The sequence below is a fragment of the Nesoenas mayeri genome (assembly GCF_963082525.1).
Source record: "Nesoenas mayeri genome assembly, chromosome: 5".
NCBI classification, from domain to species: Eukaryota; Metazoa; Chordata; class Aves; order Columbiformes; family Columbidae; genus Nesoenas; species Nesoenas mayeri.
Genome location: NC_137548.1, coordinates 25,979,583 through 25,993,394, shown reverse-complemented (window position 1 = coordinate 25,993,394; position 13,812 = coordinate 25,979,583). Strand labels below are relative to the sequence as shown.

At 42.2% G+C, this 13,812-nt stretch overlaps 1 protein-coding gene across 6 annotated transcripts in view; it reads right to left on the bottom strand.

The window, feature by feature from the left end:
• Positions 1–13,812, bottom strand: part of ENTPD5 (ectonucleoside triphosphate diphosphohydrolase 5 (inactive)) — a 24,948-nt gene extending 11,136 nt beyond the window's left edge. Inside the window, exons 1-8 of one of the 6 annotated variants that reach the window (XM_080346211.1) lie at positions 13,705–13,775; positions 12,647–12,955; positions 8,128–8,405; positions 6,813–6,892; positions 4,684–4,827; positions 4,231–4,306; positions 2,589–2,624; positions 1,652–1,740 (exon numbers count right to left, since the gene is read on the bottom strand). In XM_080346211.1, coding sequence (XP_080202337.1) covers positions 1,652–1,740; positions 2,589–2,624; positions 4,231–4,306; positions 4,684–4,827; positions 6,813–6,892; positions 8,128–8,344 — 642 coding nt within the window. In that variant the 5' untranslated portion in view covers positions 8,345–8,405; positions 12,647–12,955; positions 13,705–13,775. Of the gene's footprint in view, positions 1–1,651; positions 1,741–2,588; positions 2,625–4,230; positions 4,307–4,683; positions 4,828–6,812; positions 6,893–8,127; positions 8,406–8,880; positions 8,900–11,364; positions 11,478–12,646; positions 12,956–13,232; positions 13,678–13,704 lie in introns of those variants that run through there. The other 5 variants (XM_080346214.1, XM_080346210.1, XM_080346209.1 and 2 more) reach the window with 5 other exon arrangements.

Below are 13,812 nucleotides of genomic sequence, written 5' to 3'. Positions count from 1 at the left end.
CAGTCACATCCTTGACCCTGCACACCCAGACCCTGCCACATTTTGAGTTCTGTTCCTAAATCTTACATCACAAAAACTTCTAAACAGAGAGATATTGGGGGGGAAAAAAAAAAAACAAAACAGTTTGGAATAAACAACTGGCATTTTTCATGCCCTACTTTCACAAAAATGTGGGAAACTTCACACCCCTCCCATATCAGGCAGGCACCAGACAGACAACTTCATCGTGATTATGACTGCTTTTCAGTTGCTTATAACTTTGGCAATAATACCATGAAAAGCATAACACCAGCTTGCAGTTACCATTATATGCCCTCTATTTGCTTGTAATCTATATTTCATTAAGGAACCTTACTGTCACGGTATTTTGTTCAAAATGAATACAAGAGCTAACATGTGACTGCATTGGATTACAGGAAGGGAAAAACACCCTCTGCAAATCAAAGGGGGAAGGAAATCCCTGCTAATTCTGCCAGATGGGAAAAACTCTTCAGAAACATACTGACTTATGTAGTGAACTTGACAACACAGGCGAGAAGCAGACAGAGTGTACAAGCAGACAGCATGAACCTTGACATCCACACGGCCCTATAAAGTCCCACCATTGGTCCTGGTCAGTAGCATACCCTTGAGGCCTTTTCCTGCAAGGCTCTAAGGAGAGGTTTTAATCCTGAGCTGCAGTTCAGCTTACTTCACAGCTCTATTTATTCTCCAAAACCCTGACATACAACACCCTTTCCTGTTGGTCCAGTGCCCACTTGAGCAGGTGTTATCAACACAAAACAGAGGGCAAGCCCAGAGCAGTGGACACTTTGCTGAACAGGATAAGGTTGCACGTCATGTTTCAACATGACCCACCACCGCAGAATTAAAATATCCTGATATGAAAAACATGTGTTTTGTGGGCCCCAAACAACCTTTCTGTAAACAAAAAAAGGTTAAACAAAGGGCCCTTTCAGAAAGGGGGACAAAAACAACTTCACAATATCAAGGTATAGTGTGTTACAGTGCCCTACCAATACCCATGTAATACTCCCATGCAAACTGTAGATCTGAGTCCCAGTTCAAACTCTTTTTGAAGAGCTATAGAACTCCTGACAAATCCAGCAGAGGTAAGCTGAGGGGCAGAGAGGGGACTTCTCAAAGAAAATGAGAAGAAATTTATAAGAAAACAAAGAGGTATTTGCTGTACTATTATAAAAGACATTTGCCCCATGAGACTTCACCCTCTAAAATTTAGTGAGGATCTGCTGTCAGACTGGGGAAATAAAAAAAGATAACTCAGAGCAGACCATAAATTCCTTGTAATATGCAAGAATACTCCCTGGAAATGTTCTACATTTATTGAATACAAAATAATTGTCTGCACTGATAGGGCTTTTCTAGCCTGGGTCTAGAAAACAAAAGCCTGTTCTCTTTGTTTTTACCCATTTGCTTCCTTTCTTTTTTCTTTCTTGTTATCCAGGCTCCTTTGTTTGTAAGTGCCTATCAGCCAACAGCTGATGTCAAAGGGAACAGAAATGCAGATGTTCTGTACACCACAGATGTTCTGCTTGTGCCAGTGCTGACAAAATGGTATCAGAGAGCACAGCAGTGCTCTCTCTCCACTACTCTCCAGTCCCAACCCTGCACACTTCTAACCACTCCTCACCTCAAACTGTGGCAGGAATGTGATTTGGGTTGAGGCTCCTCCCAAGTCCAGGGTCCCAACAGTGTGCTGGTTTTGGCCAGACAGCTGCCCTGCAAACAACATCACGCTCAGAACAGCCCCAAGTGCAAAATGCTGCATGCACGGCCAGGCAGCCACCGAGTCATCGCATTATCACCGCAATACAGGAGGGCTGAGCTGGCCTTCGAAGACAAAAAACGTCACAGAGAAAATGTAGGCAAACAGAAGGTATTACGAAAAGAATCATAGGACTTTCTTTCTGGGTTCCAGTTTCAACTCCAAAGAGACAGGCAGATAAAACTCTAGGCATCCAGAAAAAGCTGAAAGTAAGAAAAAAGTATCTCCTGCAGAAGACTGTCAGGGAGAGTCCATAAATTCTGTTACCCCCATACAGCTGATCAAGAGCAGCAGGAGAGAAAGGACAGTAAGAGCAGAACCAACTATCATAATTTCTCTTCAACCAGAGCGGCTTTTTTGCTGCTCAGTACTAGAGTACTGATTTTCTCTTCACTAGATTACATTCCCAGAAATTCTTGGAGCCAGCAGGGCTAAAGGACCTGTGCATTCCTTGTTACACCATTTTTAGTTGCATACTTCACAAAGAATATTGCAAAACATTGTTTCCCATGTTCTAACAGATTAGCAGTGCCACTCCCCTATGTATGTTGCAGAAACCAGCTTGCCAGTGCATCCCAGTTCTGAGTAAATCCTGGCACCTTCTGGATTAAGATGCCTTCTTCTTACTACAGGTGTGGCTCAGAACATAGTCTGCCCAAGACAATCCACTGCTTTAGCACTGGTGCCACAGTGGAGAGGAAAAGCAGGACATGGAAACCATGGCAGAGGAACTTAAGAGTGATCACCTCCACAGGAAAGACTCAAGTTCATATTTAAAGAGAAATGATACAGAATCAACTACCTGTCAAAAAGTTCACAGTGATCCAGGCTAAAATTCCTGCAGAGTGAAAAGACGAAAAAAAGTCACCACTGAATACTCCCACAACCTCCCGCCCACCCTTAACACCCCTCCACATTATTTATTTACCTACAAATCATTCCTAACTTAATGCAACCACCCCATACTTCAGAGATTATTCAAACTTATAATTAAGTGATATGATGAATTATTAATTCATTAAAATCTCATAACATTTGTAATCACCATGCAACTGCAGCACGTACAAGTCACGTCTGTTATCCAAACAATGTACAAAGAAGTAACAGGCTGACACAATGCACAAGATTCCTTGGGCACTTCTCCCCAGCCAGCATTTCAATTCCTACTCTGACAATGCCTACATACCACTTTGTGTTTTAATCTGGTGCGTTTTGTATTTACACTACAGACACAGTGGCAACCAGTAAAACACAAACAGTTCCTCTGACTCCAGCGGCTTGCTTGGCGCTGGCGTGATTCTCACCCAAACACAGGCAAACATGTGACAGTAGAAGAAGCGGGATTTTTAAATAAATCTTGGCAGGCTGCACTGTGCTCTATTATGCCTCGTTGGTCCTGCTCCCTGTCAGTGCAACACTTCTCCCCTCTATATAGCTCACCCATTAACTCTAGTGACATACTATGCATTGCACCATACTGCATCAAACACTTGCAGATTTTATGTTACTTCTTCTTTTCTCTTGACCCATATTGATAGATTTTGCTCTTTAATCTTCTTCTATTTACTAGTTGTTTAAGCATTGTGATAATTCTTTTTGCTTTCCTTGAACACCTTCCAAACTGGCAACATATCTGCCATAATGAAGTGTTCAGAACTGAATGTAACGTCACAGATGGCTCTTACCAGGCATCCACACTGAAGGATTATTACCTGCCTGTTCTCTAAGGTAATATGTCTGGTATGCAGCCAAAATGCTGCAGTGGTTTGTTCTGCACTGCAACATCATCACTCACTCCAAACCTAAAACATATTTCACCTTTTCTTGTATTTTAGGTTATCTCCTTTGCTACTTTACTTGCTGCATTTTTCCAATCAGATTTTAATTTTTTAAAATTTTATTATGTATTTAGTTAACTATTTTTTAATACTTGCCAATTGTCTTTCATGCTCCTCTAATATGCCCAATGCTTCCAAGCTTATCTCAAAAAATTGATGAGCTAATCATAATAGACTATTTTTAATACTGAAATTACAGAATTTAGCAGGCACTTTCCAAAAGCTCCCTAGCTTGCCATATATCATCATGTAGCCCTTCAGGGGTGGACACTATCTTTTTTCCAACAGTTTCGAAGAGCAGGCTTCAGCTGTTTAGCCTGCATACCTGTTTCTGAGACGAGGTCCTCTTCTGGAACCTCAGAAGGTTTTGGATGAAACTTCATCTAGCTAACTCATAAAACTCTTTGTGTATCTGCATTTGTAGCCTAACAGGTGACCAAGTAATCAATACCTCCAAATAAAAGCAGGGTTGAATTGTTTCAAACAGAGCTAGAAACCTTTTATTTTTTCCCTCAGTTTAGTGAACATTTCACTTTTCTTCTCATGTCCATAAAACATCTCTCTTTCCACCACTCCTCTTTGCTTTTTCCTCCTTCTAAAACATACCTTCATAAGAGCCGTCCATTATGCTAACACTGTCCTCTGGCACAAGAAATGGTGATTCCTCAAAGACTTCTCTCACCTGAAGAAAGAATTAATTATTACATTCCTTGGTCTTAAGAGTCTTGTTCTGCTCTGATGGTGACAGAGAAAGTTTTCTTTTTCACAGCAGTATAAGACAAGTGGGTGGAGAAGACAAAATTATTCTTCTTTCAAGGGCCAGGAAAGAAAGAAACAAGTATCGCAGGTCTCTCTCTGCATGCCTCTTATCGACATCAAGACAGAGCATTTCAAGACCATACAAGAAAGTCTGTAAAGCCCATGAGTTTCATGCTATCACAGGATTACAGTCACTTTCCACAGCTAAAATTCTCTTATGCTAAATAGAATGGATAACTGAATCATGAAAGAAGAAACAGAGAGAGCAATATTAGTGCATCCAGAAGATCTCAGGATTACCTCTAAAAGCAGAGCTTGAGCTTTCTCCTCTGACAGCAAGCGCAGTCCAGCTGTGGCTTTTAACACTACCGGGGTCTTCTTCCAGAGATGAGGTGGCACAGCATCTATGGCCATGTCCAGCAATTTTTTGACGCTTTCAGCACCCTAAAAGGAAAAAGATCTTGTTTTACTTATGGCTTCCTCCTACATGCCAGCAGAAAACAGGCCTCTCAACTCCCCCTCAATGCTAGTGAAACCAGTATTCAACAGCAGAGTATACCTCACCTACCCCCAAGATAAGGATATAAACTGTGCTAGACAGCTCCTAAGAACCTTAGAGAAGGACAAGTGTATTCAGATATGTATTCTAGGTAACAGAAATGTCATTGTCTGTGGAAAGTGTTATTTGAAAGGACGGAGGAAGGTGACAGAACTGAGTATCTGACTATACATCTTGCAGTATGATGAAAATGAATGGTAGAATTATGGAGCGAAGCTGCAAAGGTCGGGAGGAATGTTGGTAGATTTCACTAAACGCAATATAAGAATTCCAGTGTGCCCACAGCAATCAGTGTAATTAAAACTCCAGCTGTAGAATGGTTACCACATGAGGTGCAGGCATCATTGCTGGGCTCTCAATTATTTACACTGCTCTAACAATTACAGTTTGGTATTAGCAATAAACATTCTCCTGTGAAATGTCTAGCATTTTCTTTTGGGGTTAATTTTTCTCATCTCCTACCAATAAACAAGACAATTTAGTGAAATAATGAGAAACCCCAACGTTTAAAAAAATCCAAAAGCCATTCACTTTTCCTTAAAGTTTCTCACTCAAATTCCTGTAGCACTGAATGCAATTGAGCAACCTGAGAAGCCCAAAACTCCCCCTATGCCAGCCCCCAACCCTAAGACTGCTAAAGCACATAGAGTATCTAATCTAGAATTTCTCTGGCACCTCCTTTAGCTTGTGAGAGAGCTCGCTGTCGGCATGGGGGATCTGCAGAGTGGTTGTTCACTTCAACACTGGCCCTGTGTATCACAACAACAGGATTATTTTAGCTCTCACTGCTGTTGCATATTTCTGACTCCTGATCCCATAGAGTGGCGTGGAATGAGCGTACTGTACATGAATTCACCTAACTGACACCTAACTTCAATTTCTTATTCAAATCATAAATTTGTATGTTAATTAATACAGCTGACTGTGGAAGATGGAACCATCCAACTGTGTTTTGAAAAACTCTGTATACAAACAAAACAACAAAAGTCCTGAGGCAGTAGAAGAGTAACTGCCTGTGCCTAAACCATTATTCAGCTAAAACTGTAATAAACTATTTGAATTGAGCATGACTGAAGCAAGTCACATGTTATCACCAACCACTGACTTTCAAGCCACAATTCCAAAGATAACAGCAAGAATCAAACAAATTATTGGAAGTCTGATGATAGAAGCAGAGAATACACTTAAATAAATGTTAAGGTCTGACTAAATCTGCTAACTGCATCTTTATTCTTCCCCTTCTCTATAAGTTATTAAAAAAATTAACTTTTGTAGAGCTGACTATACACACACACAGAAATTAAACATTTTTAGGAGTCACAGAAATGAACCGTCTTTGCTTGTCAGTGTAATGTGGCTAAAAAAGACCTTCTCAGTCTTAACCCCTTACTTCTGAACTAAACAAGTCAAAACAAAATATGCCCATTTTGAACTGTGGTCAGTACTGAAAATTTCAACCAAATGAAAAAAAACGGAGAATATTTTTAGTAAATGAGACAGGAACATATATTTACTCATATTTGGGGTAGCTATAGGGGAAATAATAATTGAATATGGATGCTGCTAGAGGCAAAAAAATCACAGTGTCTTTGAAATTCTCAGAAGCATATAGTCTAGTTATACATAGCATTTAAGGAATTAATCAAGCCATTGTTCTGTTGAAGAAATATGTAAAATAACAGCTCCCTTTTCACTGTGTACAAATTAACTCACAAAAGTAGAGCAACAGGTTTGGAGAGGCAGCAGTAGAACCTTTACATTTTTTGTTGACTCTCTGCAATTATAATTAGTAATACTTGAACTGATGGCAGAATCCAGCTGACTCTAGTAGAAGCAGGACCAACTCATGGGGAATGAAGGAGAGCTTTACCTTTTCAGGCTGATCGGCATATGCAGAAAGACCTGGCTTCACAGACTCGAAGATTTCCCCTTCCAACTCTGGAAGGTTTTCTACACAAACAAAACATTAAATGAAACAGTCAAAACCAACACAAATATGTTTCTTTAGTTTCAAAAGGTTGTCTGCAACCCTTGTAAAGTGACTGTCCTTGATTTTTCCTTGCAAACAATATTATTCCCCTCCCAAAACAAGAACTGCACCTTCACGTCAGGAACATGTTTAATAGAATGTTGCCCCTATACCCTCCAAGTTCACAAACAATTTATTAAGAACACATTGTTATAGAGGTATGTTCATTTTGTATTTGTGAACGACCAACAGTTATAGTAACACAGTATGACTGTTGCCTAATCTTAATAAAATTTCCTTCCCTTTCTGCCCCCAAGCTAATTGTGAAATACTAATGCATATTAAGACATACACAATCAACTTCTGATTATCTTTAGGTGATTCATCCAACTCACAGAGAACAGAGCTGACTGGGCTCAAGAATTTGGCTGCAAAGCCAAACCAGTGTGACCATTGCTCCCAGAGCAGCTTGGGTCTAGAAGCCAATCCCAAGTATTGCATCTTACAGGCCAGGCCGAGTCGGTCAGAGCTGGACATTGTACCAGCCCTTCCAAACAAAAGTTGAAAACATGTGAAGCCACATAGGTACTGTGAGTGGCCCTGAAGGGCTTATTAGCTGAGTTCCACAAAGCAGCCTTCAACCTCTGCAGATTTGCTGGCTCACTGTTCCCAAGCTAATTCACTCTCTTCAATCCTGTTGCATGTCCAGCCGACTCAGGCACCTCTGCACAGCAACAGATACACTGGAGTATGGTGCATCTGCGCTCAGGAGTTCTCTTGGAAATGGTCTAGACCTTCTGTGCTTATAACTCTTTAATTTACTGGTTTTAGTTTGCTACAAAATGTTACATATAATCTATGCAGAATTTAAGTATCTCTTGATATTCGAGGTAATGTGCAACTAGACAGAAACGGCGTAAGCCTCTTTCCAACTCAATGAGACATTCCTTTAAACAGCTGCATAGATAAAAATATTTGAAAATTCAGAACTCTCCAGTATACCCAGAACTAAACCTCTGAGTTTCAAAAGATCTACAAAAACAATATTTGGACAGCAAAACACCACCACAAATGGACAATAATAATCTGCCAGAGAATCATTTAAAGGACAAATTGCAGAAATCTTCAGTTGTTCCCAAATGCTGTGTTGGAAAAAATAATCTCTTTTGGGAAGTAGGCACCTAAGTCAACATGATCCAAGTGCACAGGGTCTTACCTGGGCTCTTCTGCACAAACGTGTAAATGTGAATCCGGGTTCCAGTGCTTCCTGCGTCAAACATTATGCCGTAAAAAGTGTTTGCTTTGGCATCTATAGGGCACACGTTAGGTGGAAAGAAATGCTTAAACCACATCTCCCTGTTTGAATGGGAAAGAACAAAGGACAAAGAGGAAAATGCCAGTGCTAGAAGGATGGGAAGTCTGGAAGATGCCATCTTGCCAGGAACCCTTGAGGCAGTCAAGCACGGATCAGCAATCACAGAGGTGCAGTAGGTTCTGTAGAGAAAAAAGCAGGAATGGAAATTACCAAGAGCCCTTTCCTTAAAAAGTCTATAGAGAAGAAAAAATCAAAACAAACCAAAACACTCTGTATACATATATTCTGCCCTTTACATGTTTTTCAACACCTCATCCAAAAGCTGTGATTTACTGCACTTAGTGCTACAACTGCATCTAAGCAATTTGTTCTTTCAGAAGATTTCTCCACTTCCCAAATGCAGAAGAGTTAAAGTCGTTTGCTCACCAGTATTCTAGTTTTGACTTTATTTAGACATTTTTTAAACCTAATTTGGCTTGAAGGTTCTCAACACTTATAGTCCCCAGAACCTCCAAAAAGTCCAAATGTTATCTGAGAAGAAGCATCATCAAAGTGGAGCTCAGGGCAAAACTGCTTTGCCCTAACATTTACACACTTGAGATGCTATGGCAGAACACAAGTGTGATTCAGAGTCACAAACAAAGAGAATTTTACCTCGGGCTAAGAACAGCTGCTGGGAGAGATCAGCATAGAGAGTGAGGGCATGTCCTTTCAGCAGCATCCTCATCCCCAAGAAACACCTATGTTGCACAAAAGCGACTGACATCAGGTGCACCTGGGCTTTGCCTCTCAGTATTTTTCATACTTCTCCTTTCTGTCTTCATTTTGGTTTTTTTCAGCATTTTCTCCTGGCACAGCTTTCATTTTCAGAATTACAAAAAACTTCAACAAAACCCACCATGCCCTCACCCCTAGACTAGTTGCCCTGAACACAGAGGTTGCTGACACAGCTTCTAACAACAGCGTCAATAAGCCAAGGCCCCAAAGGTGTGTGATGCAGTACTGGATATCAAGACACAACAACTACACCTTCCTTCTGTTAACACATATCTCTTTGCATTTTTTTTTCTAAGAAATGCTAGTAAAGGAAAGATAAGGGCACAGAAATGATAGGGTTCATTAGGTGCCCAGGTAAAAAGAAGAATAATATATAGCTATGGTTGTTATTTGCATTTTAACAGCAGAAAAGAGCATGTGGCCAGATGCCACACCATATGCAGTATCGTCTATGTTGATATACGCAGGAGCACTCAACATACAGAAGGTGCAAACAGCTCTTTGTCGTTCTCCAGACACTTGGTAACACATCCACCCACCCACAGTACTGAATATTCTGTTTCATATGGCTGTTCATCTGCTCTGCCTGAGACCCTCACTCACCTCTACTCCTCACATTTTATCGCCTTTTAGTGATCTGCTCAACCCTACTACATTCGGTCTCTTGAAATCTTTGTCACCTCTATCCTACATTTATTCATTCCTCATATCCTAACCTCTCCCCTTCCTTTCTGTGTGAACCTGCCACAGTCTCTATTTCCACACACCTTCCTCCCACGCCCAAAGAACTCACTTATCCTCCACTACCTATCATCCCAGATTAAGCCCTTGTACAACTTTTATTATTTCCACCTTTGTCCCCAGTTACAGTAAAGCGATATTAACTTTCACCTGTTTTCAGTAAACAATGTCCCATTGGGTCATTCAAGTGTCTAACTCACGTAAGTGTCCAGCTATCTCCAGGGCAAACAAAATGCACAGCCCACTGCAGATGGGTAACCATGGCCGCCTTCTGTGACCTTTATTTGTATTCTCCTATTCCTGGTAAATGCAGAGCACTGCAGGCAGAAGCACAAGCTCTTGACCCATCTGCCCTATAAGTCCACCCTGAGAAGAGGAAGAAATGACTTTATGATTCTACAAATGGGCAATAGCCCTGGCCACCCCCTGTGACGGATCAACTCCAACTCTAATAGTTTCTAAAGCATTCACATTTTACGTGGAAATGAGTAAAAACCTAGTTCTAAACTGTAACAACTGAAAAGTTCTATCCTGAAGTGGGTTCATGAAATGTGCTGAGCTGTTTGGCAGCTTCACAGCTATGGATTTGTACTAAGATGCAGCTGGCATTCCCCATGTTTGCTTCATCATAGCAAGGAGGTCTACTGAAAATCTAAGAAGCTATGCTGTTTTAATAGAACATAAGGCACACTAATGAGTGCTGCCTTCCAAACAGGTCAGAAGAGGTGTTGTTATTCTCATGCAATGTAAGGACTTTGCTTACCAAACAATCACAAATACAACCCAAGCATCTGCCTTAAGAACAAACTCCAGAGTCCTATTACAAATTGCACATCTGACACTTACGCAAGCCTCAGAATCTCCAATGATTTGAAAATACCTGAGCAACCGCCACCACAAGCACATACTTTTCTTGCCAGATCGAACAGTGGATTAGCTTTAGCCTCCCATGAAATACTCCCTCATTAAGCTGCTCTTCTCTATCCCTTCTCAGATATCCACCACCTTCATACGCTTTCTGTTCTCTGCTTCTCCCCTGACATTTTTCCTCTCCACCTCATAAGGACAAAAAAATGCAACAACAAACCACCACTTTGGACTTTATTTTCTCCACCCTCATCAAGAAAGGAAAAAGCACATTTAGCCTCTTTGATGAGTGGTGAAGACCATGTAATCAAGTGCACTAGCAAAACAGTGTCCACGAGAAGCATAAAAATAGATGAGGAAAGTAAGAAATCAGAGACAAGTGAGGGAAATTGGCAGAGCATAACAGAAATAGCAACAGAAAAGGTATTTGGAAAGAGCCAGTCAGAAAAAAAGAATGGAAGAAAAAAAAAATAGAGTAGAGGTAGACAAGAGATTAGTTACTGAGAAGGAAAAATATTTCCAGAAGAGTTCCTCTTAAAATCCTAGCTGCTATCAGAATACAAGAGGATGAATAAAATTAACAACAAACAGAAAGGAGTAAACAGAGTAACAGTAATACGAGCACAAGTTCATTAATATTAGCAAGCAGTTCAGCAGGTAAAACACACAGATCACCATCAGCAGGCTCCAATTACTGCCTTTATAAATGAGCAGTAATAACCAACCTCAATCGTGAGTCTGTTAGGTACACACCTGAAGCAGGACGGAAGCAACAGCTATTCCATGCCAGAGACTCCTAACAAAAACCACTTCGGAGCACTGCGACAAGAGACACTGTGCCTGCACTTCTCTACTTCATCTTCGCTTTCAGCTAGTAGGAGTGGACTATGTATTAGACAAATTACAAGGTCATGGAAGCATACAAAACATCGGTCGAGTTGCTTTATTCAAATCTGAGTTTATCATTGCCCAACACAAGCAGTGAAACACACTCAGATAATTACATGGGATGAATTTCAAGAAGTTGAAAGTTAACAGAGTTCAACAAGTTAGTAAAACATTTACACAGACTGCACAGACTGTACGATCAAAAAATACCGGGATGCTGCATAGATACTACCCGGACTGAAAGCATTAATAGGAAGAAAAGAAAAATCACCACCCAAACTCTCCTTAAACAATAAAAGTAATAATAATTCCAGGATAATAAGAAGAAACCTTAAGACAGCAAAAGACTACCTTACTTAGAGTTCACCATACACAGAAACACTGGTAATTTTCAAGACAAGAAAGTCTCACCCACATTCTTGAATATTTCTGACAAAAAAACCCCATACAAAACCCACACCACAGTAACAGGAGCATCTCCCTGTAAAAAGGAATCTGTCTCATCTGAGAGGAAGGAAAAGCAGTGTATCTGAGATACACAAGAACTTCTCTTCTGTTTCCTAAAATATTATTGGGAAATGTTCAGATATAAAGAAAATTATTAGAAAATAATTAGAAATATTTACAATATATAAATATTGAGACAAATAGGTTAGTTAACAAAATAGATGAGTTATGTAATTCAGTTAATGTTGTTATTTATTGCTCAAGCACACAAAAAATATTGAGAATGGAAAGTCTATTTTCTGCACTAAAACAGTAACAAAATCTATTTACCAGATGAGCAGGTCTTATGGTAACAAGATCTGTTTCACAGGTGAGCAGCTTTTACACTTATTGTTCATGACTAGACAAATACATTTTTACCTCATTTTTTCCAGAAACAAAAAGTCATTACATTTTTTCTGGACTTATTTTTTAATTAGTGAAAAAAAAAAACCCCTTCTTGAATTGTTTTGACAAAAATTTAGGCTTCTTAAAAGTACGTTTAAAAAGAATTACAGAAAGAATAATTGAGTCTATTGGCAGAATTTCCCAGCATCTCCATAAAGATAGTGGCCTGATATTCTTTGTACACATACTTTTTCGGTAAAATTCTCGATCTAGAGCTTTAAACGTTAGGGGAAAAAAAATAGAATGAACTCACAAACACGTGTTATCAGCAGTTTTAATCTCGTCCCGGTACTGAGTTTCCAAATACACATTATTTATTTATTCTGACTTCTGGCCAAGTAGGTTTTCAGCTTTCCTATTCAACTATCGCCAGACGGCTTCGCAAGAGCCGCCGGCGTTACCGTCCTGCGGGGTGTCGGGGGGCGTCCCTTGACAGCTGCCCAACTGCAGACCTGCAGGGGCTGCAAAGAACATCTTTTGTAGGGTCAACCGGTATTCTCAGAAAACAGATTTTGGGTGCAGAGAGATTCTGGGTGCAGGGAGATTTCGCTTCAGTCTGAGCCTGGGGAGAAATCAGGGCAAATGTCAGCAGGACGCTGCCGGCTGTGCGCCCTGAAAGCTTCGCCAGAGCTTCACCAAGAGTAGCAACCCGGGGCGTGCACCGTGACAGCGCTTCCCCAAACCTCGCTGCCTTAACTGTTACACACCTCATCGCCAAAGCATTCTCCCTTTCTCCACGTCAAGCAGCCGCAACCCAGCCCCTACTGAGCACACCTCAGATAATTTCCCCGCCTTCATCTGCTCTCCCCAAGCAAACCCCCCCGCGCTCCCCGCCGTACCCCGGAGGCGGCGGCCAGCCCGGCGCCCGGATCCCGCGGCTGTGCCCGCAGCCGGGACGGTGACGGTGAGCACTGATACTCGTGTTTCCTCCTCAGCAGCCACCCACAGCTGTGACGCGACCAGCACAGCGCGTCCTTCTGCCCGCCCCAGCCGGCAGCGCCGCGGAGTAACGGAAACGCCGCCGGCTCCTCGGGTGTCACACCGCTCCCTGACGACCCCCCGCCGCCACACCCCAGCGGAGCCCCCTCCCGGGGCGCCGGAACGGGCACGGGCTTGGCGGGGGGGAATAACCCAGCCTGGGAGCGGCTGTCTGCCCGCTCCTCCGCCGCACCCGGCAGGACGGCGGCAGCCCCGCGTCCCGGATCCCGCTGGCACAGGGCGGCGGGCGGGGCGGCGGGCAGGGGCGCGGTTGCCATGGCAGGGCGGCGCTGTCACACACCTCCCCCCGCCCCCGCCGCTGCGCGCGCTCACCGGTCGCTCGGAGCGCTGGCGGCGCCACATCTCGCCGGTCCTGCGCGTCACGTCAGCGCGCACACGTGACGGACCCGTCGCGTGAGTTGCACGTCGCCGGGGGGGGGG